General features: G+C 40.2%; 2 protein-coding genes across 2 annotated transcripts in view; one reads left to right on the forward strand and one right to left on the reverse strand.

Annotated features, from left to right (window-relative positions):
- LOC127600889 (uncharacterized) overlaps positions 1-22775 on the forward strand; it is a 302914-nt gene that overhangs the window by 146135 nt on the left and 134004 nt on the right. The window lies entirely within an intron of this gene.
- slc6a3 (solute carrier family 6 member 3) lies at positions 274-22316 on the reverse strand. Its single transcript, XM_052065789.1, has 16 exons — positions 22193-22316; positions 20989-21111; positions 19892-20102; positions 19229-19360; positions 14995-15211; positions 13642-13780; positions 13230-13364; positions 11820-11923; positions 10460-10584; positions 8875-8987; positions 6951-7079; positions 6655-6754; positions 4148-4248; positions 2498-2665; positions 2313-2384; positions 274-2185 (listed from the first exon to the last, which is right to left on the reverse strand). Exons 2-16 carry the CDS (start codon positions 21073-21075, stop codon positions 2162-2164), a joined length of 1857 nt encoding a protein of 618 aa, XP_051921749.1. The 5' UTR covers positions 21076-21111; positions 22193-22316; the 3' UTR covers positions 274-2161.

Consider the following 22775-nt stretch of genomic DNA (forward strand, 5'->3'; position numbering starts at 1 on the left):
TGGATGGAGAATGAAATGATGACATTATCAGATGGACTTAAAAAAGGTCAGCAGGAAGGGTTGTGGCGTGCACAAACGTCTGACAGCTTTTGTACTGGATGTAAGAATGTGTGTTATGCACTTAAACTGTGATCCGGTGTGTGGTCATAAAAAGACAAGCTTAAAAAAAGACAAAAGTGATATCCTTCAGTGAACATATACTGTACTTTGTATGAAGACGCGGTTAAAGTCAAGCACAATAAGGCAAAATACAGCAACACGTGGACAGTTCAGGACTTTTGAAGCCTTTAATGTGTCGACTGAATGCAGCACAATGTTAAACCACAAGTCATTGGTGAAATACTTTAAGCACAAATTCATGCTTTAGGTCAGACAAAAGCATATTTGGATTATCCATGTAATTGTCATTGAGATCCATAAGGCTAATATGTATCAACTTCACGGTAACAAAGTCAATACTTTATACTTACATACATACAGACTCAACATCGCTTGTACTGTATGCCATATACCATAAATTGACTTGACATCTATCATAAAACGCAATACAATAAAATCTCTCAACACATGAACATGATAGGCTACCTACCTACTATCTTTAATGAATAACAAACCTCATAATTTACACATTACGCCATCCATTTGCAGATTAACAAAGAGCAGCCTTGAAACAGTCTTGAGATTGCTATTCGATGAGTAAAATTAAAGCTTCACGCTTGTTTTGATTGAAATATATATATCCCATCTGTAATTTGACAGTATACGCGTTAATTAACCAAGAGAATATTGTAGCTCAGTTGGGGTTAAATCTTAGAGTTTTTCCAGAGTCTTTGGTTGTTTAAATCAACAGTCTGGTGGATGCGAGAGTTATATTGACTCAGTGAAAATCTGTATACAACATTCCATGTTAGAATAATGGAATTTTTCTTTTAATGTTGACATAACAGTCGGGTTATGAATCTTTATGCGACTAACCCACAAATGAGCCAATCTTCGTTCATTCTTACTCAGGATAAAATTCCGATTAAACGGTCTACTTATTAATGGTGTTGATGCTCCAAACATACAAAACTGGAACTTGACAAGCTCCGTAGCAGTGCTCAACCTATTTGTCTCGTAACAACAGATTTTATTTTTTGTAAAACAATAAATAGGCCCCCCCCACCCTCACATGATTGTAATTTTCTCATGATTATATTGCAGCTTATATTTCATCTTGTCATTAATCTATAATCTTAGAGTAAAAACAGTACTTTGTTCATTGTTACCCGATCGATTTTTTATGTCATCCAGCTAGTTTTTTTTAATACCAAAGCCGTGTTCTTGAGTTTAGCTGAGTGATGCTTTTTTGAAAGTATTGTTAGCGTTGTTTTACGTGAATAATACAATACATGCTGATTTATATAGCGCTTTCATAACAGCGGCAGCATCTCCCGTGAGGCCGTTTAACGTAAAAATTTCTTTGAAATATTTGAAAGTAACAGGTGTTGCATGTGCTTTAACAGTCATTAAAAGAAGACAGTACTTTAATTTGATAAATATGATGTAGGCTTGATGGAGACATTTCTGAACATTTTAATCCACATTTGATGTTACGACCCTCAATTGTGAATACCTTTACCATTTCATCATGCTTACTTTGATCATTTAAGAAATCAAATAAAATCAACCTCATCAACACTTCAAATGCCAACAGTTATTTTGTTTCTTGTTCAGAAAATGGGATACTTTACAGTGCATGCAACTGCAAATATTTAAAATAGTGTTTTGTATCCCACTGTGAGTTTAGCACTGTTTATCTCTACCTCACATTGTAGTCATTATGTAAGATGGGACGAAGTTAACCTATTGTATGAAAAGTTAAGATGACCAACATGTTGAAGTTAAAAAGCATCGTTTTGAGGACTACTATATTTTGAGAAGATGCAGGTTCTACACCACACTACCAGTTTCCAGTTCACTGATGTCAAACCAAAATGGGTTTACACACAGCTTCATACATGCAGTTGAAATGAAAATCACACTTAAAATTCCTTACAGGATTTTTTTTTTCCTGGCACTCTTCTCCTGGTTTCGAGGCTTACCTCCTCTCACTTAATCACATTTCAGAACTTTGCTGTGCATGCATTCCTCCACCATTCCTTCATATACATTTTCACATTCAGACAACCAGCCAGTGCTGAAGCTATGACAGAAAGGGGGGTGGGGGAATCAGTGAATTAAACTAACCAGCAATAGTCAACAGACCAATTACTCAATTGTAATACACACATTTGAGAAGAAGAATGTTATATGAACAAATCAGTACTTACTGTGAACTGACGAACTTCCCCATTGTCTATCAAATGATGTTCTGTCTCTGGGGTGATGGCATAAGCCAGTCTCTGTTCCGGTACAAAGGCGGACAATATTTTGGAGAAAATAAATAATGCAAAGAGCACTGTATTGCACTAAAACTACAAACACTTTACAAGGATGAAAATCGGCTCGGACTTACATCACAAAACTTTCCAGGTAGGCTACAAAGTTTGTAGATGGCGTAAAGGGGCACCATGGTCATCGATGAAATGGCAAGGCACCATCCCAGCCCATTAGCCCAGGGAGGAAACATATAGGTGCCATAGTTGGGGGGGTTGAAGGTTGCAAAGCTCACGACCACCATAAACTAGGAGTATTTCCCAGAGGGATAGAAAGCAGTTACCGGTAATCAATTAATCAGATAAAATCACATTCCTAAAAACATGCATGCAATGTTAAATCAGGTCACCTTCACATTTGTGTTTACTATAGAAGAAGTGCTCATTTTCCAAAAGATCGTTGACCTCTGCTTAAAATTGTGCAAAGGTGTGACTGGGACTGTGAATGTTTGTCTATCTATATGTGCACTGAACTTGGCAGGCAATCGATCTTGGGTGTACCATGCCTGTTAGCCAGAGTAAGCATGGGATAGGCTCCAGGTCACCCATGATCCAGATGAAGACACACACTCTAGACAATGGAAGCATATTTATTTTGATCATATATAGTCTTAAGTTTTTATGTTTTTTTGCAGTAAGCAAGCAGTAAGATAAACAGTACTGAATTGTGGAATTTTTTTGTTCATCATTGTTGCTTATGTCCCAATGCTATTTCTGTAAAACGGCACTCAGTATAACCAAGTTTGGTCTTTCTGCAAATGTTAACAAAACTATTTGTTTGGAGTTGCCCTTTAGCTGTTTGTCTGTTGTTCTTTTAATCTGTTTGTTAGTCTGCAAATTACTTTATGGTTTACAGAGGATGACAACTACTGCCAGAACTATGACTTAAGTCTCATAGTAACAAAAACTATGCACCGAATTTTGTTCTGCAACCTATGCACCTCTTAGCCTGGGGATTCCTTCAGTGTGTGTGTGTGTGTATGTATAAGTAGATCGATAGAAGGTGGCCAGTGGTTAGTGGGTCGACCTCACAGTGCAGAGGTCGTGGGTTTCATCCAGGCTCTAGCCTTCCTGTGTGGAGTTTGCATGTTCTCCCCGGGCCTGTGTGGGTTTTCTCCGGGTACTCCAGTTTCCTCCCACATTACAAAAAAAAGAAACATGGGTGGATGTGTGTGTGCGGGTGTGTGTACACACCCGCACACACACACATACACATCCCCATCCATCCATTTTCTGAACTGCTTTATCCTCACAAGGGTCGCGGGGGTTCTGGAGCCTATCACAGCTGTCTTCAGGCAGTAGGTGGGGACTCCCTGAACCAGTTGTCATCCCATCGCAGGGCACACAGAGATGCACCGGAGACAAATTCCTTGTATGTTCTACATACTTGGCCAATAAAGATGATTCTGATTCTGATTCTGACAACCATCCACAGACACACTCACACGTTGGGACAATTTTGAGTGATCAATCAGCCTGCCATGCATGTTTTTGGAATGTGGGAGGAAACTGGAGTACCCAGAGAAAACCCACGCAGGCCCAGGGAGAACATGCAAACTCCACACAGGGAGGCTAGAGCTGGAATTGAACCCGGTATCTCTTCACTGTGAGGTCTTGAAGGGCGGCGGGGGTGGGGATGTAATCCTGCAAATTGTATGTCTCACATTTACTGTTTTTACTATGGTAAAATGAATTTAATGGTGGCCTGAAATTGTATGAGAGATACGCACCAGGAGAAAGCAGGGGCTGACAAATTTCCAGCACAATCTCCAGTATCTGCCTGGCCTCTGACCGATCATCTCCTCAATATCGTCACTGAAACGGTCCACTCCTGGAACACAAGCAAACATTCCAATATCAGAGACTCTGACAAATGTTTAAAAAACACATTGATCTTGCATTGACTAAAGGCCTTCTCCAACTACATGACTTTTTTGTCATTCATTTTGTGAGACTACCAGATAAATATCCTAATGTGTCTTGGACGGGGCAAAACGGCACACTACAAGTCCATCACTGACCAGACCCTGACCAATCGTTGCTTCCGTCAAGATTCAGTCCATCAAAGCAGGTACGTCAGGGAGACATGATAAGCAGTTGTCAAAGTCAAGTTGACGGAGGAATTATGTGCATGTGTTTGTTTTTTGCTCACAAAACGAAGAATAAAAAGAAGTGATTATGGACCTTTACCTGGATGGGGGGAGAAGGCGGTATAGAATGCATCTTTTTCAAAAAGAACTGATTGCTTTCTTGACACCATGTTTGCTACAACAGCTACTAGTTTTGTAGTCAGCAAATGGAGCAAGAGTTGAAATGCTATGTATACTTTGCAACATTTCGCCTTTTGTTCATGTCACTTTTTAAATAATATATACCACATTGTCAGCATGTATATCATGTCCAGTGTCGCGTCATAGGTCGGAGAGCACCAAAGAACCGATCAAAGGATGACATAGGACAGGTCACACTTTGCAGCAAGACAAACACAAATTCTGACATACCAAACATTTTTTAGTCGTAAAGCATCCTAGATGCAGGGTGAGCAGTCGTCGAGTATGTTACACTGCACGACCCACGCGTCAAGACAACTCAATCTTCAACGAGACGTTTATCTGCAACACGCCTGTCAGCTCAAAATTGGCCTTCATTCATGTCATATGACGATAACAGGGCTGACACATTTACCATTTATTCCATTACTACTAACATACCTGGATGTGTATCATTGTGGATTGAACAATTTAATGGGGGAAAAAATATAAGCACTATCTTACTTGGAGTTTGTCAGCACTCTGTACTGATGATACTGTATGACATACCATGCATTAAGGATGAAGTGAAGAGGGATAGTTTGGTACGTGCTTAACCAAACTATCCCTCTTCACTTCATCCTTAATGCATGGTATGTCATACAGTATCATCAGTTGTCTACTTAATGGAGCGCATTACTTTGAAAGAAATCCTTCTGAGTTCCAGTTTTTTAAACATGGGAAATTTCTGAAACGTGAACCAAAATACAATTGTAATTTAGACTACAATAAAATGACAGTTGTTCACTTCTCAGAGCTTTCCTTCCCAGAAGGCATTTCTTCCAGCGGATGTTTTTATTGAGATGGACACCAGAACGAAAGACCACAGTGGCCAGGGTTGAAAGGTTCTTGTTAAAGCTATGAGGAATGGAAAAAAGGGCTCAGCGAGGCCTCAGGCTTGATTTATCGGGCCTGCCAAGGTCGAACCCCACCAAAGTGTCTCAATATACAGACCCCGTTGCCTGAGGCTGAGTTAGCATTGAGTCCCCCAATGAGTTGAATGGACATGTGAAAAGTAACCCAAGACGGAAGATCAAGTCGCTCTTCTTCCCCAACCTTTCAAATTTTTGTTATAATTTTTTTGCTTGCTACTCTTTAAAAATTGGATCAATCGGACATACGCTATTGAAAAAAAAAAAGGTTCTGAACTGGTTAAGCATCTACAGTAGCATACATTACACCCTACTAATTTACAATTTGATAATCAGGCTTCCTTTAGTGAGGTAAACCTGAATGGCAGCAATTACCAATACTGAGTACCACTGGCAGAAGTCAAGCACCTGGTCCTAAGCTTATGATAAAAAAAAATAATTTCTTCAGTTCTTTTCTTCAGTAACCAAGTACAACAGTTTTTATTGAATTGAAATTTTAGAACAATAAATATACTTCTATTTTATCATTACTGATCTGGATTTCAATGGCATAAATAAATTATGCAGTCAGACTTCTTATGAATCTTCAGTGAAATTATTATTATTCTACTTTTGTCATTTATTTTGAAATTGAGAATTTCTTTTAGTTTTTATAACACCTTTGCTCTTTACCTTTTCTCCTATTTGTTGTTTTAGTGAATAACACTGGCATATTCAAAGTAAGTGAGTCGGTATTGATTGCAATTTCCTGGAGCCTAATAATGGCAGTCACACCAAGACAACATGATGATCATCATCATTTAATAGACAGATTATGCCCCAAGCAGGAGGCACATTGAGGTGACCAGAGACTGAAGGGGCAAAAACCATTATTGTGTGTTGACATTTTCATTTCTTTACACTTAGGCCTAATAGAACTAGATCACGCTGAGTCACAGCACGTCCATACAGACAGATTTCTCATCAGAGCACTAATATAACATCAGCATTGCTCGCCATGACAACAGGAAAAATCTTTCTTTTTCTCCTATCATTCTATCTCTCAGTTTCTCTTACCGTAAAACCACGCAATACCGATAGCTTCAATAAGCACTCCAAACAGAATGGACGTCCCTGCGGCAAAGTGGTCCAACAGAGTAAACACGTATATTCCACCCTACAGTGACAGAGAGAGACAGGGACAATGTCACTTATACTGAAATGATTACAGACACCAATGATTAATCATCTTGAAGATCTCAGTTCCATAATTATTAGTCTTCACTTTACATTGGATTATAAGTGTTTCCGAAAACATTTGCGGATATCGCCACACCCCTTGAGTAACACAGCCGTCTCGGTATGATACTTGCATTTGTAACACAAAAGAGGGAGATGAGGAAGGTGGCTGCCACAATGAAGAGGGTGAACAGCTCTCTGTGTTTGTGGAGGCATTTGAATTCATCAATCAGACCGGTAATGACAGACTCCATCCCACCCATCTAAAAGGTGCAGAAGAAGAGAATAGACACAAGAACCGTGTTTTACACCGCCGCTGATCGAACACACTACTAAAATAGTGGCTATTAAAAACATTTTGATGTCAAGCAGATATATTTTGACCTGCCCTGGTCAATTGCTTGATCATGCAGAATGGTGGATACGGATGCATTAGCTGGAATAGTTTTTTTTTTTTTTTTCTGTGCATCAGGGGAGTTTATAATACAATACTAACCTTTTGTAGTGTGATATTTGTTTGAAATGCAGTCTAACAGAACAATGTTTGGACAAAACTGGACAGGGCTGAGCGATGTGTGACAAGGTTGAAATATTTTGCCAGCACTTCTCACGCGCTGCATTTAAAGGAAATTAAAAAGAGCCAGTGATATTGGCAGTAAATCAAGTCTGCAGTCCTCATGCCCATAACGGTGCTAAATATCCTTTTTTAAATGTGCCACACTGCACACAACATCACCCCAAGTCAGTTCTGAGCACCTGTCTCGGAGCATGAGAGGCCCCCCATTGACCCAAAGGCCAGCGGGGAACCCCACATGCACCAGGCAGGGTACAAAGGGCAGAGGGATGAAGAGGAGGCCTGCCCGAGGAGTGACAGAGGGCTGCCCTATCCTCCAAGCCAGTGGCTGGAACAGGGCATCCTGAGAGGTGGGACTTGGGACCCCTCAGCATGAAGGAGACAGGAGTCGATCTGACACTGGAGCGCAAATGGGAAATACGGGCACCACAGCACCTGGGAGGAGGAATGAACCCGCACCCCAGAGGCTCATACCATAAGTTCAGCGTCAAGATGATAGAAGCTGGTATATGTTACATAGTGGAACCTTGATTGAACAGACCCGAAACCAATGGATTCCGGGCTCCACAAACAGAAAATAGTGTCAAATCCACTCAAAAAGCCCATTTGCATTGTCCCTTTCCAAGTTAGTTCCAGAATTGTTTTTTTTTTTTTTTTTGCAATTATCCACTGTACCAGGAAAAGGTGCTGTGGCACCATCAAGAGGCAGAGTTTGGTCACTTTTCCCGGCTTTTTTTTCTCTCGCATCATAGGTAAACAGACTTTAGAGTACAATTGAGCAGGCTAAAAATCACATTCAAGTGGTGACTATGTTGGCAGAGGTAACTTTCCCAGCAAACCAATGTATGGACAGAATGTCATGTTAGCAGGGGAGAGGGTTCCTTCAATTATAATGGAGCATAGCCAGTTTAGCATCTGCTGCAGGCACGATTAAAATGACAACTTACATATAGCTATTGTATGCATCTATTTATAAAGTTGGCTGTTGGTTTTTACAGTGCTGGGGCGAGTAGTGTACGCATCTTTCTACCCCAGTGTTTTTGGTCGAGTACATAGTTTTTTTTTTTTTTTTTTTTTGGTAAATCTATGGCAATTAATCCTATTGGAGGTGAAAAAAGAAAGTGCTAACATGGTGGTGCATGGATGCGACCAGATGCATGTCCTTAACCTCCTGACCAACAACAAAAGTATGGATGAACGTTAACAATTTTGAACTTTTTTCTTTTTTTAATATCTATTTATAATAATTTTGCACTGTACTGGGCGTTTTAAGCTACTCTAGTGTGAGCAATTAGACCTCACACACACACAAAAAAAACGTTCCTGGATGTAACGGCTATTTGGCTCCAATTGACAATTAGTTCATTCAAATGAGGTCATCACTGTATTTATCATATGAGAACGCTTAGCCATTGCAGACAAAACAAATGGAACATATCGAATTATGCTGTCAGATGTAGTTGTAAAGGAAAGTGCATACTCACAGCACTGTCAATGCCGAGTGTCAAGAGCATGATGAAGAAGATTACTGCCCACACTGACGACCCAGGCAATGTGGCAATGGCTTCTGGGTAAATAACAAACACCAATCCAACCCCTATAAGCACAAATTTAAAAACTGTAAACAAACGAGTACTGTACTCAAAAGTAGCGATTAATTTTAAAATGTAGTGAACATCCATCAAGTCAAAATTACAGTGCAACAATGACTATGGTTGTCCCCATTAAACCCACTGGGAACACTTTAGACTATTCTGAGATCCAGTGGATGAGATGTACCTGATCAACAGGTTGCAGACATTGTGGCAGTCACAGACTGTAACTAGAGTTCAATTCAGACAGATAATCAACACATCACCAAAACACAGACTTAAAAGTACTGCTGCAAAATGATCACATGAGCTCAGAGGGTTTTATGTCTGCTTTGAGCAAGACACTGAACAAACCGATTTGGGAATTTTCACAATTACCGGTACTCCAGTGAGTAAAACAATAAATATGGTGTATGGAAGGTTGCTAGGCAAGAGGGTATTTTCACTCGGGTTGCCTGCTTTCAGGAATTTGTCATTTTAATTTTTCCCGAACAACTTGATGCATCTGGTATTATATTAAACCTGTGGCCTTAAAATCCATCCATGCATTTCCCGATCTGCTTATCCTCACAAGAGTAGCTGGAGCATATGCTAGCTGTCTTTGGGCAGTAGGCGGGGGACACCCGGTTGCCAGCCAATCGGAGGGCACACACAGACAAACCACCATCTACGCTCACACCTAGGGACAATTTAGAGTGTTCAATCAGCCTGCCATGCATGTTTTTGGAATGTGGGAGGAAACCGGAGTACCCGGAGAAAACCCACACAGGACCGAGGAGAACATGCAAACTCCACACAGGGAGGCTGGAACTGGAATTGAACCCGGTACCTCTACACTGTGAGGTCGACGCGCTAATCACTGGACCACAGGGCCGCCGCCTCAAAATCTGAAATGAAGTCTTTGGAGGAGATGGTAAAATACAGACACCACATCTCATACTAGCCAATCGATTCAACAGATCTGTTGAGGATAAGTATTGCCTTTCCATGTGTACTGAAACTTGCAACTGTGCAAAAATACCAACGTTAATATGTTCCACAAAATGTTGCCATCAAAACATGAGTATTCAAGCTAAAGCACCTCTATACAACTATCAGCAGGAGCATATATGGCATTTTGACATGCAGAGCTCAAACAATTTGGTATTAACACCAACTACACACGCAGTTTAAGTTCTAAAGTCTGCTATCTCAGTCCATTATTGTACATACACGTATGATTTTGGAGTGAAACATCATGGTAATATCGTGAACGTTTTAGATGCTGAATGGATTACTAGCAACAATAACGAGGCTGAAGAAAGCACTTAGCCTAGCGACCTGTCTACTTGGTGGCTCAATGACATTTTGAACGTTACAAGAACATCTTTCCCCTTCTGAGGCATTTTTTTTTGAAGAAAAAAAATCTAACCATAATACAAAAGTTTCTCATCAAAGCAAACCATGAATTTTGCATATCATTGCAAGAGCAGCATACCGTCTCTCGCGACCTTTTCCAGAGCCACGTTGTGCTTGTATGACATGTAGCCAAGGAAGGAGAACACAACAAAGCCAGAGAAGAAGCTGGTCAAAGAGTTGATGGAGCTGGTGATGATGGCGTCCCTGCATCATTAAAATCAAATGAAGATTGAATATGAAGATTGAATATGAAAAGACAGAATGCAGAATTTATCATAATTAGTCCATTGTCACCGTCTTGATGCAACAGACCAATCGAGGCCTGTATAATAAAGTATATTCTGCATAATGAATGGTTATATAATGTAAATTATATCCATTATACGATAAGATGCATCAAGATGCTATAGCAATATCCAAGCACAGCATATTGAATTGTATCATACCAAAAAGCGGTATATGGCTTTGTGTCCAATCGTTAGGCCTTATAGTGATATGTATGCATTGTATCAGTCAAAGAGATGTAGCGTTACATGCCCAGTAAATATGCATATATATATATATATATATATATGTAATATATATATAAGTTGTTTAACCCTCATATTATGTTGAGAAAAAAATCACATTGATTATGTTGTGGGTCATTTTGACCCGCACTGTAAAAATCCACACAAAATAGTCAAAAAACAGGTTACACCAGTAACAACTTTGTTTAAGATGAAGTAAACATTCAGATAAGAGACAGACAACAGATTTTTAATCCCAAAAGTATATTTAAATACCCGAAGATATATTGCTGATCCAATCTGTGATTTGTAGCATTTTTTCCCAAACTTTCGGCTTGCTGATCAAACCCAAAAAACCCTTTTTTTCCTCTTTCCATTTCGTCTCAAAAACACACGAGCCAGTGGCTGAATCAGTTTACCTGGCTCAGGCATACTGAGGAAGGCATGCACTGTTATTTATGCCAAAAGCACTGTGCCCCAACGCAGCAGGAAAATACTGCCTCCATTGTGGGACAGCCATCAACCAGCTTTGGGCTGGACGCATTCAAAAAACATGAGGTGACGACCATTCACAAAGCAGCAAAAAAGACGAAGTATATTAAAGATGGTCATATCTAAAAACACTCGAACAAGAAAGCTACAATAACTAAAATAGTTTAGATAGTTACAAAAAAATATATTTTTCTTTTTAACGGAAAACACTGGACCGTGCTATTACAGCACAGGTGGACATGGACCACAGTGTGCTCATAAATATATATGAAAATAAATGAAAGGAAAAGGAGATGGGTGCTTATTTTATGTTAGTGTTTTCTGTTACAGAGCAAAGTGGTGAAAGACAAGGCGCGTTTTGAGGAGCTTCCAAGGGTGTTGTAACTCACCTGCTGCAGTTTGTGTCTGATGCAACTCTTCACACATGAGTCTCTTTACCTGTAGCAGTTGTTGCTGAATTTGTTGTAGCTGGAAAAGGCGATTAGCACACCAAACCCAACTCCCAGCGAGAAACAGATCTGCGTGGCGGCATCGATCCAAACCTGGTGGTGGGTGGGGGAGGGGGGTGACAGAAAAGGTGTACTTGTGTGAAGCGGTAAACAAAAGGCACAAGAGAGGAAAAAAGCCATTATTTGGGATAATTGCAGGAAACTCATTCAACGGCAATAGATGAAAGACGCTTGTGAATACGGGGGTAATTTTGCAAATTACAGCACCATGCATCCACATCTAACCTAATTCTCCAATTCCCGTCCCTCTCTCTCCGTCTCCCTCACCCCCCTCTTCTTCCCTCCATATTTGAGTATTTAGCTGCAGATACTTGGTGATCATTCGCATGCAAGGTAAATGACAGGTGCCAATAGGTTTAGCAATGGATAAAGTAAATAGGGACTTGGTCAAAATGGTTCTGTTGTCTGCATTTAAACACTGCTATTTAATTCACTAGTTTTCCAAAGTAATTTCATAGTTATAATAGTTGCCGCGCCAACCGTCACACTTGCTTCTCCCCTTGGTGATGGCAACCTGAGGTTTCTGAGTCTGACCTTTTTAAAATATATATATACAATATATAAAGAGTTTCATGGAATTGTGGTGTCTATTGGCAGGAGTGCTGAACTACATACGTGCTCTTTGCCTCAGTCGTAAAATGTACACTGCTTACAGAAAAATAAGAACAGGGAGTTCTGACAGGCCTGATGTTCAGTTCACCATTTTGTCAGTTTAACTTTTACAAAGTTCATGATTTTGTGTTTTTTTTTTTAAATTGAGTTCAGTCAGTAGTTCATTCCATGCCTCAATTCCCCCGGCTGTAAATGGTGTCTGGCTATAGGAGTATTTTGAAATTCCCCGCAGATGCACTCAGAGTAGCAATAGTATTTACTTTATACATGTAAAAAAACAAACAAAAATGCAAAACACATGAGAGGGTTGGCCATGAAAGCACTTCCATAGAAACATTAGAGTTGACAAATGCAATGTTGTTGTGACCAACTATGTCACATGTAAGAACTACAACAGTTGCTATGGGTAAAAAAATGCTCATTACTCAGACGTGTACATATGAAAATAAATGAAAGGAAAAGGAGATGATACTCAATTCAACACTGCTCTAAATAGTCGACATCGACTCATTTGTATAGCTCTATTCCATTCTATATCTATTTTACTGTTGGCTCTTCTAGAAATACAATGAAGCTAAAGAATTACCATTCAGTAAAATGTGACAGCAAAGTATAAAAATCAGTGTTTGGATTATGCTGTATATTTTTCCCCCCACTGTTCCTCTTCTCCTTTTACATCCATATCTTTATCTGCACGCCTGTTTCCCGCAATCCACTTGGCTCTCACCTTGGCATCACAGAGTTTCAGGAAGTCGACAGAAAGGTAGGCCTTAATGCCATCCTTGGCTCCAGGCAGGGTGACTCCTCGGATGAGCAGCACAGTCAAGACCACATAGGGCATGGTGGCTGTGATCCACACAACCTGAGAGGGTCACAGAAGGCAAATACACACATGCACGCACAGAAACCTACTTGGAGTAGATGCACATTTTAGAGAAGATGGCGATACGAGAATTCAACCTCTGTACATTCATTCAGGCTCGGTCAATTAAAAATATCCAGTTACATCTTTACATACAAAGTTCTCTTACATTATAACAATGCCATACAGCTTATGATTCACGTTGAGGGCCTTCGGGAGGTTGCCATTCTTCTTTTCCAATGACCACAATAAGAAATGAGCGATTTCAATTCCCTACCTTGCCAGACGTCTTAACACCCTTCCACAGACTGAAGTAAAGCAGAATTATGACCACACCGAGACAGGAAGTCAACTGCCAACGTGGACGACCCAGGTTATCAATTCCACTACTGTCCTGAATGTGGAGCACTCCTCGCCTATGGGAAGGAAAATTCTGGTGAAAATGTAGAGTACACGGTTTCACTTGAAATATCCTACATGATCAGATAAATATAAGGATTAAAGGATCTTGAGGCAACACTGTCAAAACAATGTATTATAGTTGAACAAATACCCTGAAGGTATACATCTATCGGAAACAATTCTATGAAATAAAATGAGACATGTCCTTGATCTTGGTATTTTTTAAAAATGACAGGTGATGTTAACGCAGTGATTTAGATTATTCCGGAGTGGTTCTGACAGGTGACAGGAAATGCAGTCAAATTGTCTGGTGGTGGTACACTGTAAATAGCTCACTGTGATTCCAGCTGTGCTTGGTGAAAAGCTTGAACTGTCACAACAAAACCCATTTGCTCACAAGAATAAAAGATACCTAGATAGCACCTGGCCGCAGGGTTGCCAAATGAAAACTGATGCAATAAGAATGTGAATGACAAACCATTTTTCCAACATAAATATTAGGGACACTTCAGCATGGTGTACAGTCCAAGCTGAACAACAATACAAAATCCAATATAATTAAAATAATATCTGTATGACAATGTGAATGAAAAAATTACTATTATGACTTATTGTGTCCAGTAAGTAGTAGTTAATATCTGACTCCATCATTCAACATCATTTCAAAAATTAATCTCTTTATCTTGAGCAAGATACTAGAGCCCCAGTTCCTCCCGAAGCTGCGTCATCAGCAGATGAACAAGGAGTCAGTGTTGAAGCATGTTGGTGCCTTGGAGGTAGAAAAGCACTTTACAAGTGAAAGCCCAAGCTCATTTAAAATAAGTGTTAACTGCAACCTAAGATAAAATAGAAACATTCCGGAAGCATTATATGGATCAAATTTAGTAGATAACATTTAAGTCTTGACCATTAAAGCTGGAGTGGAAGAGTCTTGAAGCTTCTCGAAAGTTTTGCATGAAGCCATCACCGCTCCCGGGGCCAAACCCCACATCTCAGTACAAAGAAACACTTGCTGCTCACTAACACACCTGTCAGACGGGACGCCAAGGCTGCTACTTTGTAGCGTGACTTAGTCAAAATGGAGTATTACAGTTTTAATATATAAAGCTGTTTTTTTTGGGGGGGGGGGCACCGCAAACTCTAACCTTTAGGCTTTACAGCGTTTATTATACTGTAATACATCATACATTGTCTCACATAGAAAAAGAGTGAAGCTGAACCAACTTACTCAAAGTACTCTTGAGCTGGAGTGGCCTTGTAAATGTCACTGATTGTGCTATTGTCAGCCCAGTCGGAGCAATTTGGGCTGTTCCAAGTGTTGTTGCAGTGCACCCAGGGGAGCTCAGCAGTGAACGAGGAGAAGAGGTAGAATAGAGCCCAAGAGATGATGACATTATAGTAGAAGCCAACGTAGAGGGAAATGAGGATCACCGTAAATCCTACACCTATGAGACAAAAGCAGTCATTCATCATTTAAAGTAAACATGATATTATGTGAAAGTGTGTGTGTGTGTGTGGGGGGGGGACGCTTATGTATTTTACGTGGCTTTTCCTTAAATGCGTATACATGTTTGTAATATAATACAATCGTTTCATATTATTTATTAAATCAATTATTAGCCGTTATAGTTATACAGTAGTATTTATTGAATATAATAATGAAATGATAAAAATAATTGTAGTTAATTACAATGCCCAACAAAAATCATAGTGGGACAGTATAATTTAAGTGGTACAGTATAAGACCTTGAGTTTCCTTTCAGAATCACAATTTTCTATGAAATGTGAAACTTCAATTAACATCAGTATCAGGATCGACTTGGTCATGTACTCATATGCTCATACAAAAAAAGTCTGGATTTATTTCCCCCCCAAAAATGTTATTTACTGTCTTAGCTTTATGTTACAAAAATGAGTATGCACCAACAAACGTTTAGGAAAGCCAAATTGTAAATCATAAGAGTTGTTGTGCAATTGTCCTACAATGACGCCTTTTATTTGTGCCACAAGCGGCTGCACTGTGCTTCCATTTCTGCTGGCTCTCATCCTCCATCCCTTTCCTTCACATACATTGAACTTGGGGGGGAACCAAGCTTGTTGATCAGAATAATTACTGCCAATATGGGCATGCGAATGTATGCATTTGAATAATTACTGTGATCCCCCCACTGAGAGGCAGAGAATGACAGTGTGCAAAGTGTGTGATTAGGACGTAAATGTCTTCTGTGGAACCCTGACAGACAGCACATGTTCGCAGACAGGAGGCCCACGCTTGCGCGCACACACACGCACGTATGCACACACACAAGAGGTTTAAACACAACTATGAGGCACCTTCAGCGTGTCAAGGACATTATTGGCCAAAGGATGAATGTCACGTGGCATGCTGAGAAGCAACAGATGGTCTTGGTGGTCAATATATTTGCACGTAGTCAGACCATGTGTGTGTGAATATTATCTAACTATATATATACATACATACAGTGTACATACATATCTATACACACACATACTGTATATATATATATATATAGATAAACACACATCTATTCATTGATATATGTATGTACATATATATATATATATATATATATATATATATATATATATATATATATATATATATATATACATATACAGTATATATATAGTGTGAGACAGAGAGAGAAAGCGAGAGCATATACAAAATAGATACAACAAACCAAAGGGAAGAAAAAGAACTCAATTAAAAAAATATCCAGACAGATTGCATCGTATGCCATGCTCATTGTTGTTTTGAAAAGCATCTGCAGAGATTGTTAGCCAATATTTGACAAAAGCATTCGGACAATGAGGACAACAGTCTAAAAGCCTAATTTTCATTTGTTTTCCACTTGAGTGCAATAAGAATCTGATGTTCTGGGAGGATAAACAATGCCTGTCGGCGCTTGACACAGACGAGTGAACAAAAGGAGGACTGGCATGTAAATGGGCAGGCAAGTGGGTAGGCAAGCAGACACATGGAGACGTCGGTATTGATGGGAAGTCAACTAGTTGACAGTCTAGTGGGAAGGTAGATGGACACATAGACTTTGATAAGGCAAGCGCATCACCCATGAAAAACATGTACTGTACACGTTTGGATACTGACATTAGGTAACACACAATCCATTGAACTCCAATACAGTAATAGTAGTAGTTTTTTAAGAGTACCAGTTCGATGGGTTAGCTTGCCATTTGAATCATGTTGCTCGGTGAAGGTCAGCTATGTGCTCATGAAATGCTAACATGAGCCCAAAATCGCCAACCTGTCATTGTCCACTTTGTCCGCAAGCACACCGATTTTGCTGTCTGCTTGCTTAAAAACTGTGGAAGCCTGTCAAACGTGCAATTGTAACAGCACAACATCTACGTAATGCAATCAATGTGGAGTTTAATGGAAATTCTTAATTTTGAGGGCTGCAGATGGAGAATTATCAAAGCATTGGAATGGCAAGATCAATTTCTTTGTTTTTGTTGTATGCCGAAGACATTTGGCATGTGCTGAAAAAGAAAGAAACTTCTGGTGTTCTGAGCAACTGAAATCAAAACGGTTGGCCAAGCGCAGTTGTTCACAGAAACATTTCGAGAGCCATGACAAAACACCCAGAGCCAGCAGTCTGTGACATCGCTGCCAACCTCCACAGGGCAGGGATAACGTTATGACAATCTGATGGGGAGATTGAGAGGTTTGAGACTGGCCAAGTCAGTCACCGGACCTTAACCCAATAGATCCTGCATTTCAACTCCTAAAGAGGAGACAAAGACAAAACAACCAGAAACAATCAATTGTTCTTCATTTATACCATCAAAGTAGAAAGTAGTCGGTCAGAAACTCTATATACTTTTCAGGGTTTATTTTCACGTACTTTGGGACCTGAAAGGGGCCAACCAGCTGTCTCCTCATGATTCTGACTCAAAACATGACTCTGTGACCTCCCTGTTGACATTGGAGCCTTGGTGGGACATGGTGGCCATCCAACAACCACAAACTATTCGATTTATCTTGACCACCGGCGTTGCACAGCACTAATCAGTGAACAATAGCGTGCTGCAAGGAATACCGCTGCATCATTGGTTGTTATGGGCATAAAAGAGTAGAAAATCTCTGCTTGACCCCCCCCCCCCCCCCCCCCCCCCCAATGAATCCTCCCCTGAACACAACCCTGCTCAGAATCTTTGGAGCATCCTCAAAAAAGATCTATGAGGGTGGAAAGCAGTTTATATCCAAACAGCAGCTTCAAGGAGCTGATATATTCTGATGCAAATAAACTCAAGCAGCCAATCTGAAAACACTCACAAGACCAGAGGATGCAAGAATCGCAAAGCTGCTCTCAAATAATAACAATAATAATAATACATCACATTTGTAAGCGCCTTTCACAACACTCAAGGACACTGTACAGCCAAGACCAATAGTAAAACTCAGATAAAATAATAAATAAAGAAAGAAAGATTTAAGGCGGGTAGGCAAGTCTGAATAGGTGGGTTTTGAGCTGGGTTTTGAATAAGGAAAGAGAGTCAATATTACGAATGTTGGGAGGAAGTGGGTTCCAGAGTTTGGGGGCAGAGCGACTGAAGGCTCTGCACCCCATTGTACCGAGACGGGCAGAGGGTAGAAAAAGGTGGAGGGAGGATGAGGACCTGAGTGAGCGAGAGGGAATGGAGATTTGAAGAAGATCTGACAGATAGGGGGGCGCAAGGTTATGGATGGCTTTGAATGTATAGAGAAGTATTTTGAAGTTGATTCTAAGTTTTACAGGAAGCCAGTGGAGCTGTCGGAGGATGGGGGTGATATGATGGAAGGAGGGGGTTCTCGTGTTGAAACGGGCTGCTGAATTCTGAACAAGTTGAAGTTTATGGAGGAATTTTTGATGGACACCGAAGAGGAGTGAGTTGCAGTAGTCAATTCGGGAAGTGACGAGACTATGAACAAGGATAGTGGTGGTGTGCGGAGTGAGTGTGGGACGGAGGTGGTTTATATTGCGAAGGTGGAAATGAGCGGACCGGGTAATGTTATTGATGTGGGAGTGAAAGGATAGTGAACTGTGAAATAAGAGGTCCTATGTCCAACTTCACCTCATAAAATGGTTCAGATTGGAATAGCAAATACTACATAACGTTATTCTAACAGAAGATGACTTCTTTTGCATTGACTGCAGTCCTCATAAAAATAAGTGCTGGCATAGACAGACAAACAGATATCGCTCTCTCGGAATACAACTACAATTTCTTTTTTTTTAAATGAACAGATTTATTTTTATTTTTACTACACTCCTGTGAATTAAACATGTGTCAGTATGATTCATATTGTTAATGTCATCATGTTTAGAGTGTTAAAAATGTTCCGTTAGAAAATTCAACCAAACATCATCAGCTTTTGAAATGTGTATTGGATGCTGGGGTAACAAATGTGTCTGCATGCATGTGCCTTGACGTCATACCTTTGAATATGGGACATATTTTCCAGACCCCAGCAGCTCCCTCCCTGTTGTACTGTCCCAGAGCCAGCTCCATGTAAAAGAGAGGCATGCCTGCTATCACCATAAAGAACAGGTACGGCACCAAGAAAGCACCTGTACACACACACACACACACACACACACAGACATGTTTCAGTTTTATTTCCTCAACAGACATGTCAATGATGCATGTTTCACAGCTCTGAGTAACCTTTAGAACAGGGTGTGAGCCTTGGCGAAGGCTACAGCTTTTAAACCAAATGAGAGCTCTATGTTAAACAGCCATAATTAGTGACCATAATTGTTGGAGCTAATCTATTCAGAGCAGCTGTGGTTGCTTTTTTATCTGTATTTTGATCTCTTGAAAGGGTTGAAAGAATTGTGGAAAAGGAACAGGAGATGATACACACCTCTTACACCCTTACCAAAATAAGAAAGTGTTAATTCAAGCATGTGAAACTTCCAACTTCCACCTTTTCCAAATCTCTTTCAATAAAACTAGAAATGTAAACAGTGTCACCCCTCCATTTCCACCTCCACTATTTGAACAGAGGAACCTGATTTTCTGTCACACCACCCATTCCTCCCCTTTCCCACCCCAAGTACTTTAATCTTACCAAATTTATCCATTGGCTTTAAACTCACCTCCTCCATTTTTGTAGCAGAGGTAAGGGAACCTCCAGACATTGGCGAGATCCACCGCAAATCCGATCACTGATAACAGGAAGTCAATTTTCTTTCCCCAGGTTTCCCTTTCCTCCTCACCGCTGAGGTGGGTCTGAGTCGTGGTCGGAGCCACGAGAGTGGTGGAGGTGAACTGGACCCCATTCTGCTCCTTCACAAGGATCAGCTCCACCTGGAGCATTACAGTCATGAGTTACCACGCCTGACAACGCTGTTGTCATTTCAACATGATCATATTTTAGTTCATGATTATGGACTATCATGTTTAATCATATAGGGGTGCGGGGTGATAATCATATCAAAACGGCCACAACATGAGATACAGTACAGACATTATGTACAATATCCAAAGCACTATAGATCATAATTAATCATTTACAAAGACGGTTATGCTTATTTTTTATTGACTTTGAATTTTCTGCTGTGATAAGCACTGGTGGGGAACGACACTAAAAACACTCAGGACTGTTCCACTTTTCGTCTTGGGTAAAGAAACCAACATATGAATACGATCTCTCAGTGTACCGCAGTGCAGTTCGGCACCACAATAACTCACCTTTTTGAGCGATTCAATTAAAAAAAACCCTCAACTTTACTCATTCATTCATTTTCCGATCTGCTTATCCTCGCAAGGGTTGCAAAGGGTGCTGTTTAGAGTGTTCAATCAGCCTGCCATGCATGTTTTTGGAATGCGGGAGGAAACCGCAGTACCCGGAGAAAACCCACGCAGGCCCGGGGAGAACATGCAAACTCCACACAGGGAGGCCGGAACTGGAATTGAACCCGGTACCTCTGCACCGTGAGGTCGACGTGCTAACCATTGGACCACCCGGCAGCTCAATTTACTTTACTGTTATATGATATTTTGGTACAAATGTAACAATGTAATTACATTGTATAATTGTGTAAATATCAAGTATAATGTGAAACACTTTACGTTCTCTCACTTTCCACACCGCAATCACGGGTAGCTCGTCTTGAACAAAAATCATGGAAACATTTCTATTACAGTGTTGCACTCATTTTATATGACACACATGCTGTACATCGGCACTGACCTCTTTGGGACCCGTAGCATTAGAAGGGTTTTTTTCTGGGGCTACGACTGATGACATCAGGCAAATCGGGACTCTATCCTTCAGCATGGAATGGTACTCAGCTTTCGGTAAAGGCAAATAACCCTGATTATGAAAGACGGAGGCGGATGAATGTAGAAGAAAATGTAAACAATACAACCTAACTATTTCACTGGATTAAAAATGAAAACCCACAGATGAACAAAATACCATTTCACCTCATTCGGGTCACAGCCATGCTGGAGCCTATCTAAACAGAATTTGGGGCAGTACGTGGGTTAAACCTTGAACTGGTTGCCACTCATTCACAAGGCAGTACGGAACATATCACATTCACACCAAGGGACAATGTGTTGACTGAACATAATGTCCATGTTTCGGGATTGTGGGAGGAAGCCCGAGTACCAGTGAATATCCATGCAAGCAAGAGGGAGAACATGCAAACTCCACACAGGAAAGCCAAAGTCGAGATTGGAACACCTAACCCGAGAACTATATGGTAGTTGTACTGTCAAACACCCCAACTTCACACGTGTTCTACGCTGGGCATAATTACACTCGTGTTAAATGTAATGTATTTTGTTACTTTGTTCCTGGCTTTGCATAAAAAGAGATTAAGGGGCGCATGGCAAAAAAAGCAACAGGGAGTGCTGTAGGAAAAGACATGCATGGGAAGGCCATCGCCGCGCGCTCATTACATTTCACACTTGTTGATCGCCATTTTGATAACTAACATCAATAATCCTCGCATTTTAGTCACCTTTTAGGTCGAGAATTCAGCTTAGCTTCAATAAAATATAATGTGTGAGTGTAATAGATTATAAAAAGTGATTATCACCAGTCTAAATCCCCAAATACATTTTTTTCTTTCATTAAGAATAAAAGAAAGAAAAAAATGGAATACATCGAGCAAAGTTTTAGTTTCCCTCAGAAAATAAAATAAAAAAAAACATTTGTCTCACAATGGAGAAATTCGCAATATTTGGAATAAATGTTTTTTTAGTAAAACATTGTTTGACATTTCATTATTATAATAAAAACAACCATTCAATTTCAAATGCAATTCACTAGAAATAAATTAACTAATTTGACATTCACTGTAAACCATCGAACACATTTGATTATTATACTACATAGTATCCATATATACGCAAACAAGGCCATTATTGCTTGATACAAAACTCACCGTTCACCAGAATCAAGTGAAACGCTCCCTCAGTTGACAATTTGGGTCCGTCAACTTCCAGTGGTGTTGAGGTTCCTCACTTGGCTACAAAATAATTAGCGGCATATTTACTTCATATGTTACATAATACTGCAAAAATCATCATGACAGATAAGGGTAAAGACAGAAAAGGATAAAAAGAAGTGCTCGTCAATGATGATGTGGCAGCTTCTTTGGCTACCAGAAGACCGTATAGTCTGCTGTGGGGATCTGTCTGCAGGACCACTCTTGAAATATGAGGAACAATCAACAACCCCCCCCCACCCCTCTCCTCGCCACTACTCGGTCCCTCTGACCCCTCCCTCCTCCCATCCTCACCATGCCTTTGTCTTGTCCTCCTCTTCATGATCCAAGTCAGTGTAAATTTCCTCTCTGATGAAACCCATCCTTCATCTCTCGAAACCGAGAATGTTAAAACAGAACATTTTCACAATTATTTTATTTTGAATATGTAATTCTAGAACTGTTGGGCCGATTCCACCCGCCACAACAGATTTATAAACAAAATCAATTTACAGAAATGTAATTGAATATGGCGGCCCGG

The sequence above is a fragment of the Hippocampus zosterae genome, chromosome 5 (genome assembly GCF_025434085.1).
Source record: "Hippocampus zosterae strain Florida chromosome 5, ASM2543408v3, whole genome shotgun sequence".
In the NCBI taxonomy this organism is placed as follows: Eukaryota; Metazoa; Chordata; class Actinopteri; order Syngnathiformes; family Syngnathidae; genus Hippocampus; species Hippocampus zosterae.